Source organism: Periplaneta americana, chromosome 1, assembly GCF_040183065.1.
Source record: "Periplaneta americana isolate PAMFEO1 chromosome 1, P.americana_PAMFEO1_priV1, whole genome shotgun sequence".
Classification (NCBI taxonomy): domain Eukaryota; kingdom Metazoa; phylum Arthropoda; class Insecta; order Blattodea; family Blattidae; genus Periplaneta; species Periplaneta americana.
The window spans coordinates 129,446,601-129,468,962 of record NC_091117.1 but is presented as its reverse complement, the minus strand read 5'-3'; the positions used below and the strand labels follow the sequence as shown (position 1 = coordinate 129,468,962).

At 34.6% G+C, this 22,362-nt stretch overlaps 1 protein-coding gene across 1 annotated transcript in view; it reads left to right on the top strand.

Moving 5' to 3' along the window:
- Window positions 1–22,362, top strand: part of gig (TSC complex subunit tuberin) — a 133,146-nt gene that overhangs the window by 49,765 nt on the left and 61,019 nt on the right. Inside the window, exons 15-18 of the mRNA XM_069827254.1 lie at window positions 1,468–1,664; window positions 5,010–5,305; window positions 5,898–6,052; window positions 11,181–11,272. Coding sequence (XP_069683355.1) covers window positions 1,468–1,664; window positions 5,010–5,305; window positions 5,898–6,052; window positions 11,181–11,272 — 740 coding nt within the window. The remainder of the gene's footprint in view (window positions 1–1,467; window positions 1,665–5,009; window positions 5,306–5,897; window positions 6,053–11,180; window positions 11,273–22,362) is intronic.

Here is a 22,362-nt window from a genome sequence, read left to right as displayed (position 1 = left end):
CATTAAGGGTGATGTATGCAATGGAAGGGGAAAGGAACTGGCCATCCTACTCCATTATCTCCTGGCCTAGTTGCCTCATAAGTGATACCTTGTTGGTATCACTTGTGAGGTTCAGACCTGTGTTCGGTCAGTTGACTATACAGCACCCAGTAGCGAAGCTGAAGTGTAAATACTGAGTAGGCTGAAAAAATACCTTTTTATAGAGCAGATGTTTCTCAGCTTTTCTATCAAAATTTTTTACGACACAGACCCCAACAACATGATGATGACCAAAGAGCATCCTGTTAGCCAAGGATATTTCTTATACCATACAATTGAAAATTTCTATTTTATGTTCCTCCATCCACTAATTTAATATGTAAATGTGGTGTTGATCTCCTATCTTTGTAAGCACATTCTGTTTCATACGTCCAACTTCAAAACGGTTTCTCTTTTAATTCTACAAATAATGACCTCAATGTTCTCTCAGTATGAGCCATTTTACACAAAATTAATATATAACACACATAAGCATGCACTTTTGATTGAACTAACACTCAAAAAAACAGCGCATTCACAGAAACCAATATACAGTAGCGCAACAAATTATTGTTAAGGTGAGGCTAGCCACATTTCATACCAAGATGTAGTGAATCAATACCCCCTCTCCCGTCCCTTATCAAGCTTGTGAGTCAAGGTCGTAGCCTTTACAGGCTTTTGTCACAAGCCTAGCATTGAACTCTCCATCCTTGAATGACTGTCAACAGTGAACATAATATGTGGAAAGATCGGAGTGAAACCAAGTGTTACGATACATCGTTATTATGAACTTACAGGCCTACTGAAATCTCATCAATTAAAAGTAGAAATTGTTCTGTGTATAATTAATTTGTCTTAAGAAATCATTTTTAATTCATTATGAATTGTATTTATTTTTTATTGGGTTATTTTACGACGCTGTATCAACATCTAGGTTATTTAGCATCTGAATGAAATGAAGTTATTGTTAGTAAAATAACATGTACAAAATACAGTCTTAATTCTTCCCTGAAGGAGTAAAAACTCGTGCTGTATTTGCTTGAAGATTTGAGTTCAACTATTAAGATTGAGTCATCATACTAAAAGAAAAAAAATACTGTACATAGTTAACTTAAGTTTGAATAGAGTGTTTTATTTACTTTAAAAACTATGACACCTCAATATTTGAACAATTGTTTACATTGTTTTTCAATTCATGTCCCCTTGTAATGAATTAATTGCTGGCTAAATGTGTAAATTTATAACATTAATAAGTTAATTAAATGTGAAATGAGTTTAGGAAAGTCATTGTATGATTAGATTCATCTTATTTATTTTTAGAATACTTTGATTTCTTTATGTACATTATGGATTGTTTTAATTTATGATTGTCTATTTGTTGTGTGTTACTAATGGTAAATAATGATTATCTATGTTATATTATAAATGTCTGTTGCTTGTGTGTTACAGCTCTCACTAGATTACCAAAGGTGTTTGCCAGCTTTGTTGGAGACCAGTACATGTCTGTGTTCGCAATATCTCTTCCATATACAAATCCATTTAAATATAACCATTATACTGTGTCTTTGGCTCACCATGTCATAGCTGTATGGTTCTTGAAGTGCCGGTTGCCTTTTCGCCGAGACTTTGTGAAATTTATTACAACAGTAAGTGAATTTATATGCTAATAAAAGCTGAATAAGGAGATAATTACTGTAATAATTAATAATAATTAACATTTGATATGGTGAACTGCAAGTTATTCAGTATTCTTAAAAATGATCATGCCCCAGTACAAATAATCACTGCAATGTATAAGGCCTAAAATAACAATCACATATCTGTAAAAATTGGAACCAGAAATTCTCAATGGAAACTTAAATAGAGGTGTAAAACACGCTGCCATTATTGTTTATTATTTATATGAGTAAGTTAATTGGGCATTGAACATTAGGATCTAATGGAGGAATATGATCAACAGCCTTCAAAATTTAAAATTTTGCTGATGACTAAATTCTTATTACCATTATATAAGATGAACTCCAACATGATTTTTACAACTTATAACAAGTAGAAAGAACATTTAATCTGAAAATATCTGTAAATAAAACCAAGGATATGACTTTCTCTGGAAAAGACCATGTTAGAAGTAAAATTTGTATTAGTAATTCAGTTCAACTAGTTAATGCTTTTAATTATTTAGGTTATGAAATGTCGTACATTGAAAAAGGAATGTGTTTATGAAAATATCATAATTTGTAAATCCGAAAATAAATGAAATGTTTAAACACTCTCTAGTATAAAACCACATTTGGCTTAAAATTCATAAAACTTCGGCAAGACCGTTACTAGTAGGTACTTGCATGGAGTGAGAGTGTGTGTAAAGAAATCGAATCAGCATTGATTCAACAGGAGAGATGCTATATTTAAAAAAAACCACAAGGTATTCACTTTTGAATTATAAAATAAAGATGGAAATCTTGGAAGAATTACATATGGCATATAGCCAGTTTTGGAATTTATTCAGAATTATAGCTCGTATTGTATACAGCATGTAAAGAGGATGAATAATGGTAAGATACCCAAACAGCTTCTGCACTACCAACCTCAAGGGAAGAGCAGTTTAGGATGGCCAAATAAACAATAAAATTGATTGAGACTAACAAACCACAAGATGATGATGATGATGATGATGATAATGATGATGATGATGAGGACGACACGACGATGACAACGAAGTCGACACAATGACGATGACAATGACAACAACAGCCTTTATTGAAAATGTATGAATTATTTCCTCGAAAACTATAGATCATAAATATTACAGCTCAAGTAATAAAAATTATCCGCTTACTCGATTATTGTGATCTGCACTGACTTTGCCATCATTTTGGTTTTGCAGGTCGAAATATTACATTAATATTTTACTGCAATTTATTTCCAATTAAATCTTAACACAAGGTTCCCATGAGCTAGGCAAATTGCACGTAAAATGACGATATTTTAATCTTTGCTTAGTTTCTAAGTCCAGTATTCCGTCATTCCTGTAAGATATATATGTAATAGCTCTATGGTAGAGAGTGTGAGAATAGGCGTTAATTTTTTTTTTTTTTTTTAGGAAATATTTGATGTATCTTAAAAGAAATGACTGACTCCATATCAGTAAAAATATATACAGTAGCCTACATATAAATTTGGAGGCCAGATAATTATTCTGGCCTTCCTTGGAAAAATAAATAAATCAAAATAAAAGAGAAGATATGGGATCAGTACTTTGTTCACATACCATTTGCTTGTTTAACTGCAACTATCCTCTGAGACATGGCTAGAACAAGTCTATGTCAAAGGTCTTCGCTCCATGGCAATTGTCTCCCATGTAGCAAAGACCACATTCCATAGAGCAGCCACATTATTCTCGGAAGTCAGTCAGGCAGTTACGAAAGGATTATCCCTCTCCACCCTTACTAAGGCCATGTCTTGTCTCCCTGAACAACTCGTGATCTACCAGAAATTGGTCGTTTCGCAATCTGTCCATGAATTCTATAATGTCTAACCCACCTCTTAGCTGTGGATGAATCAACACCATAATGGCACCCTGCATCAGAAGCATTCCAGCCAGCATTAACGAGAGCAAGTACTCTTAAGTGAACATTCACCTCAGCCATTTTGAAGCACAGCGAGTCAGCTGATTTGTTTCCTTCAAAGCATATTACGAACGTGATACGATATCTTCTGTGGTTAGATATTAGATTAAATTGATTCATAGATCTCTGACACATGTGCTATAAATTGCTTGACTCTCTGTGTATTATTGTAATATTGGAAATATTGAATAAGACACTCATAAAATGCTTAAAAAATGGCATGGAATTAGGGTAATCTTTCTGTCCACCATAATACATCATGCACTGATTTTTATAATTATTTTCCATATTAGTTATCATATGGAATATGCCATTAGGAAAGTCCAGGATAACAGAGAGGGTTTGGAATTGAACAGGTTACATCAGTTTCTTGTTTATGCAGATGTCGTGACTATGTTAGGAGAAAATTGACGAACTATTAGGGGAAACACGGGAATTTTACTTGAAACAAGTAAAGAGATAGGTTTGGAAGTAAATCCCGAAAAGACAAAGTATATGATTATGTCTCGTGACCAGAATATTGTACGAAATGGAAATATAAAAATTGGAAATTTATCCTTTGAAGAGGTGAAAAATTCAAATATCTTGGAACAACAGTAGGAAATATAAATGATACTCGGGAGGAAATTAAATGCAGAATAAATATGGGAAATGCCTATTATTATTCAGTTGGGAAGCTTTTATCATCCAGTCTCTTCTCAAAAAAGCTGAAAGTTAGAATTTATAAAATAATTATATTACAGGTTGTTCTCTATGATTGTGAAACTTGGACTCTCACTTCAAGAGAGGAATAGACATTAAGGGTATATGAGAATAAGGTTCTTAGGAAAATATTTGGGGCTTAGAGGGATGAAGTTACAGGAGAATGGAGAAAGTTACACGATGCAGAACAGCATGCATTTTATTCTTCACCTGAAATAATTAGGAACATTAAATCCAGAATTTGAAATGGGCAGGGCATGTAGCATGTATGAGCAAATCCTGAAACCCATATAGACTGTTAGTTGGAAGGCCAGAGGGAATAAGACCTTTGGGGAGGCCAAGACGTAGATGGGAGGATAATATTAAAATGGATTTGAGGGAAGTGGGATATGATGGAAGAGACTGGATTAATCTTGCTTAGGATAGGGTCAATGGCAGGCTTATGTGAGAGCGGCAATGAACCTCCAAGTTCCTTAAAAGCCATAAGTAAGAAAGTATTAGATATATTGTCAGCAAATGAAACCGAAAATTCAGAGGGAAATCAACTCTCACTTCTAAATATTAATCTCATGCAACTCTGTCATTACATAAAAGTTGTTAACTTCATGTATTTTTAAGTACATGTTATTATATAAAATAGAATTCTTTATTGTATACTTGCAGGGATTGAAAGCAAATGTCCTTGTGCCATTTGAAGAGGGACAGGTTATGAAAACAGATTTGGTGAATGAAGATTCATCAAATCGAAAACGCAGCTCAAGTTTAACAGAGCAAGGTAGCCGTCGGAGTGTAAGAAATGTGGGAACAGCAGCAGCAACACGTCTTGATAGCCGAGGCGCAGTGGACTTGAAGCCCCCCATTGATGAGGCTCTGATGACGTTTCATGTGGAGCTCACAGAGACTTGTATTGATCTCATGGCGAGATATACCTTTTCTACGTGTTCAGCTTTACCAAAGAGGTACATGATCTTTATATAATAAAGTTCAGTAATAAATTGATCTTCTTCTGTGAGTAAGAAGGAATAAGGTAATGGTTACACAAGTATATAGGTAAATTGGTGTACTTAATTGTTGATATAAGATTACTGTAGTAGTTTCATTTGTACTTTCTTGTTAGATCTAGTATAAAGTAAACATTTAATGTTGTAATATTACATGTATATCGATTTCATGATTTTCACGAAAATACACGTTTTTAATATACATTGATAACGAAAAAATTGTTTTTGACATGCTGTCTGTCTAAGCAGAGTGACTCACTTGCGCCTTACTATTAAGTTTTATGCAGCCCATCATTTAATATGACCACGAAATTGCAGTACCTATTTCTAGAAAATTTAAACTCAAGGTTAGGTGTGAAATTTCTGTACCTCTAGGATGGGTAATTCGTTAATTCAGAATAGGCAACTGTGCATTTTATTTCTTACCAAGGAAAGTTAGCACCAGTTGATATTAGACACTTTCTTTGTTTTAAAATGCCAGTGAAGTAAGCACCTATGATAGAATATGGTATATTACATAAATCAATAATGTATTATGTTTATTTCTCAGGCTTCCTACAGCAGATTTTTTGCTTAGTGGAGGTCAGTCCATGACGTGGTTGCTAGGCAACAAACTAATTACGGTCACAACTAGTGGCTGTAGCATGAAAGCTCTCAAGAATGGCCTCTGTGACAAGTGCTGGCTATTGTGCAAGGCAGATAGAGGTAAGAGTCTAAGGATGTTTCATTGTTGTGTTTGAAGAAGCTGCTTAAAAATTCTACATTTATATGTTTATCTTACAATGTTGCCATGGCAGTCTAATGACTAGAATGCTGAACTCACCCTATGGACTTGGTTCGATCCCCAGTGTACCTCCTATTTATGACTTGTGTTGGAAAAGCCCGTGGCCCAGAAAACACAGGGGTTTGCTCTGAGAGCTCCGGATCCCCTTTGTCATCCCAACAAATTTCCCTCATCTCATCTTACTGCAGGCATAGTATAGATCAGTCTCCTATGGTGCACCTTGGGAAATGATTGTCAGTGACTTGGCTTCATTTGGATGAATGACGAATAGTCAAGTACCTGCCATTAGACAAAAAAAAAAAAATTGTTAATCTGACATCTTATATATAGGTCTAAATTTTCAAGAATTATAAATTTACTAATGAGGTGATGACTAAAGTGGTATTGAGATATTTTAAAGTAACTCTAGGGTAGATTTTTTTAGAATACTTTTGTTTCTACTGATTATCTCATACTACCATAGTTTAAAAGAGTAATTTGATGTAATAAATAATTCTAACCAATTCATAGCAGGGTGTATTGGCATCTGAGAAACCATGGTATGGTCAGGAAATACGAGATATGATTTTTAGTAGTGGCAACAATGCTATAGCAACACAGTGCAACGGAGTTAGGTAATGTCATTTATACCACAGGTTAGTTACGTGCGTACTCTCCCTTAGAGCACATGGACTCACTTTTCCCACTTCATGCCCATGCACAGTGACAGCAAGAACAGAATAGTTGTGAGTGAGTAGTTGCAGAGTGCAGTCGCGATGTTTTCTAAGCAGAAGTAGAGGAGCTGGTTAAAAATTGAATGTGCAAGAGGTCATACAGCATGACAATGTTACCAAGGACTGCAACAGGCTTGCGATGCATCTGCATTATCTCACCAAACAGTAGCAAGGTGGGTAAGAGCCTTCAAAGAAGGACGCAAAAATGTGTCCAACATGCCTCGGTCTGGTCATCCTCCAGTAAGTGACGAAGATGTACATACTGTGTCTGCATTAGTGGAGACGGATCAGAGCTTCACGATTCGTGAGGTAGCCCAATAGACAGGACTGGCACATTCGACTGTGCATCACATCCTGAAAGACTGCCTGAGAATGCAAAAAATTGCCTCAAGATGGGTTCCACGAAAATGCAGAAATGGCTACGATACAATGCTGTTCGTACTGACTTGCAGTGCTATGAGCGCGAAGAAGAGGCCTTCTTACCAGTAGCGGCCGGTGATCAAAATCCTCGGTGAGGCCAGATGCAACTAGTTTAAGTGCCTCCGATAGGAAATGTTTATGATATTAATTATTATTGTTATTATATTATTAATATCATTATTACTGTATTATTATTATTATTATTATTATTATTATTATTATTATTATTATTATTATTATTAGTCTATTCTTATTACTATCAATGAAAAATAATAATTTCACTCACCAAATAAGCTGTTATGCTCTGAGTTTCAGTGATTGTTTCAGTGTGATGAAGCATCCCATATTATGTGTTGAAATTCCCCTTTCTTTCTTTTCTTTTTATTTTTTTCCTTTGACAGCAACAAACAAGGCCAAGAGAAGTTTATTTTGCATCACATTACCACATAACCATTTATGTTGCCCATACCAGGATGCAATAGAAACTCGCGTCTTAAGATTATGTGTCAGAAAAATTATCAGCGATGTCGTAGGTATCTCGGTAGTCTCTCTCTTTATTTAAAACTTCCTTTCTTTTAATATTATTTCTTCTCGAAAAAGGACACTCTAACAATGAATTAACTGCACCAGCATTATTTCTCTCATTTGTTTCTGTTTATATTTTCCCAAAATACATAACAACATTGGCCCAGATTCACTACTGTACTACGAAGTACAATAGTAGAACACCCTCGCTTATGCCATAAACTGAGACATAAGGGGAGAGAATCAAGTGGGTTTCTGCCTGCCAAAGAGCTGGAATTTTGTTATTTATGGCCTAGTTAGGAAGACAAGTCATCACTGCTATTCCCACCTCACTCTACCCTTGAGGCCGGCCCATGGATGGGACGAGTGAAACCTGACCAGGCCAGCCGAATTGTGCCTCAGCTACAATGTTTTAAGCGTAAACTCAAAGCCCACGAAAGGACATGAAATGCATTAAGCCAGACCCGGCACGAGCGATCCTGGCCTCAGGAACAAATTTTACTGCACAACAGGTCTATATACATCACAAGCCAGACCCAGCAATACATTATATAAAAACACAAAATTTGATTTCAGTTAAGCCAAGTGACTGAGGCTCGGCCTCACTTGCCTCAGTCAATCAGCCGCCACTGCTTCTTACCCTTATATCATTGTGATTAATGAGACCTGGGCCAGATCTTGCGAACCAAACTGAAACACCAATCAAATGAGTGGCATCATTATGGATCATCGTGAAAGTCAACAGTTCAGCAGAACCATATGAAAAAACTATGGTGATTCTTGATTCTCGTCTACGATTGGGATGGTGTTATCCTAAAGCATACCGTTTCCCAAGACAGAATGTCAGTGTGCAGTATTAATGTTCGTTTTTGCAAAACAATCTGCGAGCAGCTCTGAGAAGAAAACGGCGACACTTTATGTATAACTCATCCATCATTCTGCATGACAATGCTCGGGCTGATTTGTTCACTCTCTGGGACTGGGAAGTGCTCTACCATCCCCCATATACACCAGATTTAAGTTCCTGCGACTTTCCTAAGATGAAGGAAGTTTCATGTGCAATTATAGATAGTATCATTATATGTTAATTGTAACTATAATTACTTCGAATTTATATTCTATAAAATTTAAAAACTAGAAATAAATAGCAAACACTTTGCAAATCATATCTCTGCATATTCAATTTATCACTCCACAAATATATCAGATCTTGTTCTTTTTCTTAAGCCTTCCAGGTAAGTCGGGAATATTAGACTATCATGAAGTAAGTCTGGGTTGATGTGTTCTACAGTCAGCTGTTTAAGCCACAAAATTCACACGTGTATGAGCAGTTGCATTAAGGCAGGAAATGAAATTCTTTAAAATTTTCCAATAAAACTTCACAGGCTCTTGAATGGCCTCCATTCATCTTCTTGCCCACACCTGTGGAGTAACAGTTAGCGCGTCTAGCCGCGAAACCAGGTGGCCTGGGTTCGAATCCCGGTCAGGGCAAGTTACCTGGTTGAGGTTTATTCCGGGGTTTTCCCTCAACCCAATATGAGCAAATGCTGGGTAACTTTCGGTGTTGGGCCCCGGACTCATTTCACCGGCATCACCTTGATCTCATTCAGACGCTAAATAACCTAAGCTGTTGATAAAGCATCGTAAAATAACGTACTAAAATTAAGAAAAAAAATCATCTTACTTCCGAGTATAATTTTGGTGTAGAGCCCAGATGGAATGACCTCAAATTTGAGCATTTGCAGAGATGATCCATGTCCATTGTTGAAACAATAATCGAACCAATTAAACCCATGATATAGAGATAAATTATTCCGAAAATAAAACCTAGCCACATATAAACATCTTTCTTAAATATTGTAACTTTGAACGAAATAATTATGTATTACTAGAAATATCATTTCTAAACACTATCAAATTCATTTAATGTAATACATTTTTTTATGAACCTTTTAACAGAAAAGCTTAATATATTGTATAAAATGCAATAAATACTGAATTACATGTTTACTTGGGACACCAATATTATATTTACCTACTTTGTCATTGAAATTGACAGCTAATACTCTCGTATGCCCATGTGACTGAATACTCGAGATTGTGCAAATGTTAGTCATGCAGGAGAAGTGTATTGGTACATAGTAGAATTTCGATGTTAAGCGAATTTAATGCTATTAAATAATGACTGACAATAGAATTTCGATGACTACTACACTTTTACTACGTCACACTACTTTTGACCAATAAAACAGTACGAAAGGACATATTTCAACCACAGAGATGTGGTGGTGACCCATTACCAAATAAGAGTTGTAGAAATAAATATATCAATATTTCAACCAATCATGGCTGTTTATCGCTACAATTTTATTATTTCCCTAGCATTTGTTTGTTTTTATCACTTCCCTAGCATTTGTTTCTTTGTTTGCCAACATTTCAAAATTCAAATTCTTTACAGTACTATCACAGTCTACTATATACAGTCACGAAGCTTGAGTTTTGAGGGTGCTAGAAACAATAGACTGTGACGGTACTATTTTGCATTGCCTGTAATGAGGCAATATTAGCGATCCTAGTGGTGAGCAACTATCTAATGTTTGCATATTTACTACGTATTGAGCTTCGCGACTGTATATACTAGACTGTGGTACTATAAAACATGCTTTGCGATCATCATTTGTTTCCTGCATAGATAGTCAACTGAAAATGGTGGCTCCGTTCAAACATTTTGGTGAAGCTAACATTAGTGAAATAGAAATTTAGTAAGTAAATTAATACCTATTTTATTGTATTAGAGTACTTTACTTCTTTTAATCTTTATATACTTTCTTCTGTTTTTATCACGTCCCTACCATTTGTTTCTTTGTATGCCAACATTTCAAACTGCAAATTCTTTACTGTACTATAAAACATGCTTTGTGATCGTTATTTGTTGACCGCATAGATAATCAACTGAAAATGGCAGCTCCATTAAACGTTTGGTGAAACTAACATTGGTGAACTAGAATTTTAGTAAGTCAATATTTTATTACATTAGAGTACTTTATTTTCTTCTAATCTTTATATACTTTCTTCCAATCATGTAATAGTCAATTAAGTCCCATTCGAGTTTTGATTTTCTCTAATAAATGAAAACCTTAAGTAAAATTACTGTTGATAATCGAACTTAATGGTATTAAATACCGAACATAAGTTAGTACTAATGATGATAGTCAAAAACGACGATAATCGTAGCTCTGCTATATAAGGAGAGCGACTATAAAAATTTAGGAGTCATATACTCGTAAGAAGAGTCCTATGAAATAATCTTAACCATATAATTGTTTAAAAAAAAACTACTGTGTTGTTGCTACTATTGTTCTTAACTGACTTTACTTGTTTGACATTGTAGAGCCCATAACACCGGAGTGTGGAGCCGATAGGGATGGCCATGCCTCTCGCCGCCGCCACAAGTCTGCAGTACAGAGAAGTGTAAGCAGTGACGTAAGTATTATAAACACTTAGACAGTATAGCATTGAATAGCGTATTCCTGATTGAACTTAATTGGAAGTCTAAATTACAGTAGATTATCTAATTATCTAGTTTTTCTGCGATTTTCTTCATTATTTACTTGTGTCAACATTTGACCACCTTAAATTTCTAATTGCATCTATATGGTAGGTAATCAGATGGTTAAGGCTAGAATCAGAGATAGGCTCTAAAAGTATCGTGTAGGAAAACACTATAGATATTGAAAAAATTAATACAGTGTTAACAAATTAGCAAATTTATTGAGAAAACTCCACAAAAATTGTTTCAACTGTTCAAACCATAAAACCTTCTCTGAGTGTTCTAGAGAAAAAGTTTGGCACTTGTCAATGAAAATCAGTTTATAAGCAGTCCTACATCAACAGACTGATGGGGACATATTTCAAATTTAGTACATATTCAACTGCAATATTGCAATCAACTACACCGAATTTCCCCACAAGAATATCCCTTCCTTGATTTTTTGTTTGTACTCCTCCAGTCAAGCCATGTTTTCATAGATAGGTTTCCCTGAACCTTCCAATTCTGAAATGATTGCAAGAAGAAACTTATAGTAGGATCTAATGTAAGCCAAATCACGGGGGATGGAGGGATCTTCGACACATATTGTCAGGTGAGATGTACTGCCTGAATAGATATGCATATCAGCTAGAACCTCAATCAGAGGTAAGATTGAAATTATTAATACAATATTAAAAGTGAATGTTAAAAGACTTAATTTTGAGTTAAAAATTTAAAAATTTCAAAAACACACTACCAGCCTTCACTTACTTGTAAAGTCAACATTTTGGTGTAATATGTTCATAATTAAAAGTCATGTGCAATATTGTTATATAAATCATTAACTTTATATTGTTATATGTGAGTGAAAACTTGTTTAAAATTTTTGTTTGCAGAATGTGGAACACTTTGCATTTTATATAAACTATATTATGTGCCATACTTATAATCAGTAATTAATGTTTGATTGATAATGTGTTGTGTGTACATATTTAAGTGATGTGAAGTATTCATTTAATGGATAAAATTTTCAATATATATAGTTGCTCACATATTGCAGTCTTGTATAATTTAATGGTGCAGATTGTGGAACTATTGTCGAAATATTATCTAAAAAGAGAAAGAATATTGTAGAGATGTCATATTAAATTGTTAAAGAGATATGTCTAAGTGGACTGATTGTGCGGTTAGACTTACATAGTTATTTTTAAGTATTCAATTCTCAGAGTTTTATTATAAAACCATCAGACTTAACCATTCATAAATGTGATGAACACAAAGATGCTGTTTTTTACATAAAAGATTAATGTTTTTGGTTCCACTGAAACATCATCAGATCATTAAATAGACCTACAGAGTACATTTATGTTTCAAACAAACAGTGAAGATCTATATGAAGTGGTGGTCCACACCTGTGGAGTAACAGTTAGCACGTCTAGCCGCGAAACCAGGTGGCCCGGGTTCGATTCCCGGTCGGGATAAGTTACCTGGTTGAGGTTTTTTCCGAGGTTTTCCCTCAACACAATATGAGCAAATGCTGGGTAACTTACGGTGTTGGACCCCGGACTCATTTCACCGGCATTATCACATTCATCTCATTCAGACGCTAAATAACCAAAGCTGTTGATAAAGCGTCGTAAAATAACCTACTAAAATAAAAAAATCTATATGAAGTGGAACGAGATACATGATGAAAAAACAAGGATACCTATAAAATCATAAGTTAAAAGGAAGTTAAAATAGGTTGAACATTGACATAAAATCAATCTATATATATATATATATATATATATATATATATATATAAAGGGGGATAAAATTACTTATTAAAAATGATTAATCATTGTAATCAATGTGAGAGGGAAATTGTGAGTAGAGCAAAGGTAGCATTTAGCAGCGTCTTGAGACGTATAGATTTAAAATACCAAATGCAGTATGATTGCAAATTACGTAACAAAAGTGATATGAAGACTGGATTTACAAGAATATGAGTTCTGGTGTGCTGGCACAGGTTGGCATTAATCGAACGGAAGTGGATTATATAGCTTCATGCGTTGAAAAGAAGACGCAATGTTTGCAACATATGAAGTCTTGCAGTCTGAAATAAAAACGTGGAAAATGTTAGGTTGAGAAAGATTAATGTTGAAAACTGCATATCTTATAATTTGAAAACCAAATAAAACGAAATGGGGTTGTTAAGAGAACCACAAAGATAAAGTATCGTACTTACAGATAGATAGATATATCCAGAACTTTAGTAGGACCAGCAACAAATGTTAGCAAACGTTACATTTACAAAGTGTATTAGTATGTTGGTGGTCACTGTGTGGGGAGATTTCAGATTATAAAGTGGACTAAGTACATTGGGAATTTGCCTTTATTAAATGCCTGAGTAATATAAAATTCTTCGGCGATGTGTATATATGGGTTGTCATTCATGGGGTGAATGGGCTGTAAGGCTTCGTTTATATTAATTAATTCATGGCCGTGTTCTATTAAATGTGTTGCAAATTTTGATTTTCGTCTATTGTATTTAAAGTCAGAAACATGTTCATTGTATCAGGTTCTGTAGTTTCTACAGTTTGCCCAATGTATCTACTGGAGAAATTTTTGCATTGTAACATATAAACATCTCCGTTTTGAAATTTATCTCTATTATGAAGTTTATTGGAAAGGATATTGTTTAATTTATTGTTGGTGCGGAAGGAAATATTTATATTATGTTTTTTTAATCCAATCTTATGTTTCCAATAAATTTACACAAATTAATCCTAGGGCTCCCATTCTCAAAGCCTTACCCAAAACTCATAAGCATCCATTAATACAGCTTATCATACATGATTTGGAAGTTTATTTATTTATTTATGCAAATGACAGGTACATAGATAACTTATCTTTTACCTATACACAACCTCAAAATTAAAACAATTAACGTAATACAACTTAAAATTAAATCTAATGAAGGAACTAAACAAAATCCTTAAAGAACTAAAAACTAAGAACTAAAAAGAGGCATGAGGCTTCTCGCTTCCCAGTATCTGGCACATTCAGTCAGTGATTTTAGAGCTGGGCATTGCTGGAGATGATCCCTATTCATCGCTTCTTGAAGGTCACAAAGGGTACAGGTTGGATGTTGATAAATACCGAAACGGTGGAGATGCTGCGCCAAGCAGTCATTACCAGTTGCAAGGCGGAAATGCGCGACTGCCAATCTTCTTGGTCCGTTAGGTATTGATAGAAGGCCCCTTTTCCAGTGTTTGCCATATGGTCTTTCTGCAATCTCATGGGAGTGGATGTTGTGGGCAACTTCTTTGATGTATAATTTTATTGTCTGGAAGGGTGTTGGTTTAGGAAATGTTTGTAAAATTTTAGCACCTTTTTTTGCCAAGGCATCGGCCTGCTCATTGCCAAATAAGTTGCAGTGCCCGGGGACCCACTGTAGTACCACGATTTTGTATTTTGCTTGTAATAGTTGTATGGCATTTTGACAGTCTTGGATTGATGAAGACTCAGGGTCTGAGGAACCTACAGATTCTATGGCTGCTTTGGAGTCTGACAGGATGACGACATTCTTGAATTTAGTTTGATGACATATCAGTTGAGCTAAGGCTACCCTGATAGCTTCAATTTCACCGTCATAAGCTGACCAATGAGTGCCTACCGCTGTATAGGAGGCAAAGATATCGCTGTATACACCTGCACCCACATTAATATCATCCTCCGATTTGGATCCATCTGTATAAACACGAAGCCACTCAGTTTCTGGATACTTGAGGTTAATTGTTTCAAGAGCCAGGGATCTTAATATATCTACTGGTGTTTCTTTTTTTACAAACATCATCTTCCAAATCTACGGAGAATAAGATGGAGTTAGAAAGTATTGGATTTAAAAATTGAGGAAGAGGTTCTGGAGTATTACAAATCTGATATATTTCCCTCAATTCCATGACTCTTTGTATAAATCCGTGCTGTGTTTTCAACCTTCTTTCGACATTATGATAAGATTGCCAGAATTGGTCTCCTGGAATTCTCAATAGCTTTTTGTATAGAATTAGTGCCTTCTCTTCAATTAATCTATGAATTGGTTTAAATCCTGTTAAGAGGAGCATGGCATTAATTGGAGTGGTTTTGACTCCACCAGTGAGGAGGCGTAGGGCTTGGTTTTGCACTTGATCGATTTTATCTAATACTGTCTCCGAAGCTGTTATTAGGGGTTCACAACAGTACAATATTTGAGGTAGTATATACATTTTATATACTGTTTGTAGGATAGTGCGGTCACAACCCCATTTTGAACCTGCAATTCGTTTAATTCCATTTAACCGTTTGGATGATGAGGCTATAATTTTTTCTGCCTGGTGAGACCATTTTAGTTTCCTATCAAAGGACACTCCTAAATACGTAAATACATCTGTTTGACGAAGTGGACTATCTTTGTATCTTAGGTTAGGATGTATGGCTTGATGATTTAAAGAGAAGTTTTGGAACTTAGTTTTAGTCATATTTACATTCATGTTAGTGTGGTCACACCAATGTTCCAGGATGTTGAGTGCTGTGTTAAGAATGTTAGTGGTTTCGGACTGAGCTTTTCTTTTGGGTGTTTCAGTATAAAAGACTAAATCATCTGCATACAATAGGCATCTTATGTTGGGTATAGATTTTAATTCCTGAATTAAATCATTTATGTATATATTGAACAAAACACAACTTAACACTGCTCCTTGAGGAATGCCAGTTTGCAATAAATTGCTTCTCGAAAGGGAAGATCCAAAACGGACTTTACATGAACGTTGATCAATGAAAGCCTTTAACCATCGAAGCATGTTAGATTTAATGCCTAATTGAGCAAGTTTGTATATCAGTTTCTCTCTCCAAACTAAAATCAACAAAGACTGCAGTAAGTATGTTACCTCTATCTAAGGCATCCTTTATGTCCTGACTAAATTTAGTGACTTGCTGAACAGTCGATCTACGCTTCCTGAAGCCAGCTTGTTCATAAGCTAATAATTTGTTAAATTCAATATACCAGTTTAACTTTGAGAGACTATGTGTTCCATTCACTTTGCCATAACACAAGTTAACGAGATTGGTCTATAATTTGCCATGCATGTGGGATCTTTACCTTTTTTTAAAATCTGAATGACAACAGCACTCTTCCATTGGGATGGTATTAATCCTGTAGACCAGATTTTGTTAAAAAAAACAAGAGTGGTTCGTTTAGCCTCTATTCCTAGATGTTTGATAAACTCGGGATGGATTTTGTCTTCTCCTGGTGTTTTCTTATTTTTCATGATTCTTATTGCCTTATTGAGTTCTTTCATTGTAACAGGAGTTGTGAAAATATCATCTGATAAAGTATCCACCTCATTTATGAGATCTGATGTTTTATTTTTATACTTTACCTTCTCATTTATGAGATCTGATGTTTTATGTTTAATTACTTTGGATTGCTTTCTTGCCTGAGTATCTTTCTTTTGTGCCTGAGCATAGTGATGGGCAAAAGCATTGGCAATTTCTGTATCAGAGTGAAGCAGATTATTACCAACCAATATTGGTTCTTTTTTGGGTATAGTTTTATTCTGTTGCATATTGGAAAGAAATTTATGGTATTTTGAGCTGTCGTTTTGAAAGTTGAAATTAGATATGAAGTCATTAAATGAATTTCTTTTGGCTTCTAGAATAGATTTTTTCAGGAGTGCAGCCTTTTGTCTCCAAGCTTGGATATCCTCCATATTCTTTGATTGCTCAGCAGTTTTACGCTGGTCATCCCGTTGCTTTTTAATCTCATCAAGGTTTTTAGACCAGAAACATTTATATTTTCTAACAGATCCTCTAGGAATATTTTGCTTCGCACATTTCAATATTTTTGCATTCAATTTTTTATATATTTTACTGGGATGTTCAGTGAGATCAATGTTTTTCTCATGTAATTCACTTTCCAGAGACTTCGAGAAGTTGGTCCAATTAGCTTTCTTGAAGTTCCATGAGATTCTAGAATGGTGTCTATCCTTGCTTTCTTGTATACTGAAAGTAATGGTAGCTATAACTGTTCTGTGACCAGATCCTGGATCCTCTAGAATTACCCTCTTGGTGTTTTTGTGTATGTCCGCCGATACTAAGAGAAGATCGGGTGATGTTAGAGTAGCATTATAGTGGAGATAAGTGTGAGGATCTGTTTTGTTATAAACTAGTTGTAAGGTACTGGAGTTCAATAGATCTTCTATTTCTTTCCCTGGTGCATTTGAGTCATTGTAGCCCCATGTTCGAGAATGGGCATTGAAATCTCCTATTAATACTGTGTTATTAGTAGACATCGGATTTTTAGGCACTAAAAATTGCAGTTTTAGGCGCCTAAAATAAGCTCAAAATTTGTAAAATTAGGCTCTATTTTAATGAAAATAGGCATTTTAGGCACATCAAGGTATACTTATTTCTTTCACTGAAATTTTTAGTTATACACTAAAATACGCACAAAAAAGTATGTTTAAACATTAAAAAAGAATACTATATTATATTTATAAACAGAGCTGCACAAATTTAATATATTGAAACTAATGAAATAATGATTATTGATATCAAGATTACTCATTTTAAGTTATTGAAATTCAGTTCCATGCTCAGACTTTAATATAATTATCTGCACAGTACACCACCAGAATTTTTTCTAAATTCTCCACAGTTAACCTTTGCCTTTTGTCACTGAGAATCATTTTGAAAGCAGAAAAACTTCTTTCAACCGAAACTGATGTGAGAGGCGCAAATTTTAAATTAGGTACAATAGAAACATCAATACTTACTGGAACATTTACACTTTCCCCCGATATCACTCTTGATACTTTTTCCAACAATGAAAATCCTACATTCTTATTTAATACGTTGTCCCACTTATTTTTAACTTTTTTTCCCAGTTTCGCCCAAAGCAGAATGTATGTTCACTTGAGCTTCCTTTAATATTGCTATTTGGCTACAAAGAGATTGTTTTTCACGTTCTAATTGTTCAATGCTTGCAGGTATGAAAGAAAAGTTTGATGTTATGTAGGCAATATCGTTTTTCACTCGTGAGTCATTCAGACAATCTTTCACTGCTTTCACACACGCTGCACTATCAGTTTCAGGTAATTTATCAATAACTGTGACCACTTCTTTAAAATACTTAGAATAATACACCACTGACTGAATCCAGGTTCCCCATCGTGTAACAACCGGCTGAGGTGGGAGTGGGATATCTGGAAAGTTCTCTCTGAATATTGAAATCCTGGATGGGGCTTTACAAAAACATTTTTTTGTGTTAGAAATAAACGAATTGACAAGAGGAAATTCATTCCGGATTGTTTCAGAAACCCTGTGAAGGCCATGTGCTAGACAGGTTACACTGCGTGAGGTTAGGATAAAATGTTTTAAGAAGTGGAGCTGCAGCAACCATGTATGAGGCAGCATCAGTACAAAACAACAGAACTTTAGAATCGTCTATATTACCTGAGTATAAAGACTGTAGGCCTTTATTTACAAAATAAGCAATGGCTTGGCTATTCACTTTCGAAAGTTCCTTAACACATACGAGGTGTGGAATCGAAGATCCATCATGACTAAGTTTTCCTACTACCATATTTGCTATATACCTATTCATAGGATCTGAGGTTTCATCCACAGAGACCCATATGTAAGAATCACCTATATCCTCCCGAATGGAAGCTAAAGTTTCATTGTATATTCTGTCTAAGTAATTTTTTCTTAGGGTCGACTCAGATGGGATATTTTGTTTGCAGTATTTTTGTAAAAACTGTCTTAAAACCGGATTTTCAATTGCATTCCAGGGAATGTTAGCAGCAACAAACGCTCTGGTTAAATCAGCATAGAAATTGCTGCTGAGATTGGATGAAGTAGGCTGTGGTAGTAAAGTTTGTTGCAGTTGATTTTTCTGCTGAGCTTTAGCCTTATGAGCCGCTCCTTGCACATGCTGCTTTAGGTGGCACTTCTTTTCTTGCGAAATCTAAAAATGTAAAGTAAACTGAATTAAAATAAAATCCTAATTGTTGTATTGCCGTATTTCTATCACAAAGTTAGTGGGTTCGAACAATCAAAATTTTAATGACCTGCAAATACTTTAACTATCGGAATTTAAAAGGTTAAAGTGTAGTGGTCTTAAAAAGAATTATACCTCAGGATAGCTCAGTCAATGTATAAATATTATAGGCCTACTCATTAAAATTAATAGAATTTATATATTTCAACTATTGTTACATACCTGTTTGCTACAAATCTTGCAGAATATTATTTTTCCATCATAAGTGAATTCTGAATATTCTGTTAGCCATTGCCGGATCAATGTAGATTTTGCACTTATATTTTTCGGCATTATCGCGTTAAACTTCACAGGAAAACGTCCTACCGCTCAAAACTTCTCAACACAAATAAGGTGAGGGAAAGAGCAACTGTTAACGAGCATTCAAATGAACCGTTGTTATTGAGATTCAATTGGACAAAAATACAAAGTTCCACTTATTGTTGCATTTCCTGGTAGTGTTAACACTAGGAGGGCCATTCTTTTAAATATTTTGTAACGGTTTACCCTACTAATTCGCAGTTTTACGACTTTTCATAAATATTTCAAAAACACTCTTTCTCCAAAAATTGTGATTTTATGACACTCTGAAGGGCAGTACAGCTAATCGGTTTCAGACCGAAAACAGTCATTTTTATAGTATAGTATATCTCTGAATCGGTAGCAGCACATGTTGTGATTGTTGCCGGCTTCAAAACTAAGGTTGGTTCTTTGTCGGCATTTATGCCTCCAAACATGTTAAATTCGGTGAAATCTATTGCGAGTGTCGTGAGATTCAAAACATTTTGTTTCCTTTATCAATGGTTTCATGGCCGGTGTGAAGCAAACTTTCCACTTTTTAAATGCCTTAAATTTCGCAGTGAATGCATGTATAAATTATAAAAAGTAAGAGTAAAATGCGAAACTTTACAGTGAATTAGGCATTTTTAGGCGAATATTAACAAATTAGGCTCTAATAACCGTTTTAGGGCATTTTAGGGCACTATAAAACTCTTTGAATACCTTTCAATTTCCATGAAACACAAATATTAATAATTATTTTTACTTTTCTCCTAAAGAAACAAAATAGGCATTTGCCCTAGAATCCGATGTCTGGTTATTAGTAATGTGAAGATTTGAGAAATTAGGTTTATTATTAGGAGGACTGTATATAGCATACATTTTAAAATGGCAGCCTAGCTTCCATATGTTTAATTCTACAATTTCGCTTTTGCCTTCTGTGGAACCCATTTCTTTTAGGGTTTAAAATCGGCAGTATTCTGGTCTTTATCTCCAACTAAAATGCCGCTAGTGATTTGTCTGTATTTACCCATGAGATATAGTGTGTAGCCCTTGAATTGGTAACGAGGTATCAAATCATCTGTGAGATTAGATTCCATGATTGTGAAAACCTCAATATTTTGCTTTATTAACATGAGCATTAATTCTGTCCTTTTCGCTTGGGAAAGCCCTCCTGCATTCCACTGCAAGACATTTCACTTTATGGGTCCATTCTTAAAAGAACGATTTGATGTGAGGTTGTGTGTCATTTTTTAGATCTTTTTGTCGCTAGTAAGCGTCCAGGGTGCACCACAAGGAGGTAGATCTACATCGCACCCCTGATTTGGAAGTAGTGGTGTATATTTTAGAACTTCGTCGAAAGGTTATCTAAAATCAGAAAAATTATTGTAAGTATATTGTGTAGATTGTTATAGAAATGTGTTTTGATAGATTAATGTACAAATTAAATTTACGTAGTTGTTTTTAAGTGCACCATCAAATTATACAAGACTGGAATATGAGAGCAACTATATATATTGGAAATTTTATCCATTAAATGAATACTTCACATCACTTAAATATGTACACACAACATATTACCAATCAAAACAATACAAACATTAATTACTGATCATAGGTACAGCACATAGTATAGTTTATATAAAATGCAAACAAACAAAAATTGTAAACGAGTTTTCACTCACATATAACCATATAAAGTTAATGATTTATGCAACAATATTGCACATGACTTTTAATTATGAACGTATTATACAAAAATGTTGACTTTACAAGTGAAGGCTCGTGGTGTGTTTTTGAAATGCTTTTAATTTTTAACTCAAAATTAAGTCTTTTCACATTCACTTTTAATATTGTATTAATAATTCCACTCTACTATATTACAGTCAAATGCCACACAAATGAGGTTAGCATATTGAAAATTATATGTATCTGATGATGCCATAATAGTGGTGAAAACGTTCATACAAATATGTAAAATATGTAATATAAAGAGTTTTACTCTATGATATTATATGATAAATCAGTGACGGAATTATAACAAAACATTTATTTGATATTAATTAAAGACTTATCTGAAATTTTCTCAAAATGAATTGTAAATTTCTTCTCTGAAAGCCTGTATCCCTGAGGGAGCCTTAACAAATACTTTCTTCACCAGAGAGAGTAATTTATTGGCCTTATGAAATTCTACTCTTACTTGTTCGTACCATAGAGAAGATATTATGTCAGGTGTAACGTAAAAGGATAGAACACCCTATGCAATGCCATTGCAGCAACCATGTATGCCACAGCATCTGTGTAGGTGAGGCAGCACTTTGTTTTTATCAATATTATTAAGATATAAGTTACTTAGTATTTTCAGTCATTGTTGACAAATTGTGCGATTGTTTCGTGGTTTGTCTTAGGGAGTTGCTTATTGCATATCTGGTAAGCTCAAAATGGGACATCTGGATTCAATTTCCCGACAACTAAATTCGCAGTGTATCAACCAAGATCGTCAGTCATTTCGTCAACTGATATCCAGATATGCAAGTCTTCAATATCTTGTCGGATTCTGTTCATTGCGTCATTGTAGGTTCAATTTAAGTAATTTTTGCGCACTGTTGACTCAAAAGGGACTGATTGACAGCAGTATTTTTCAAGAAACATTTTGGATTTTCTAGTTTCCAGAACGGAATGACATAAATCACTGTAAAACTG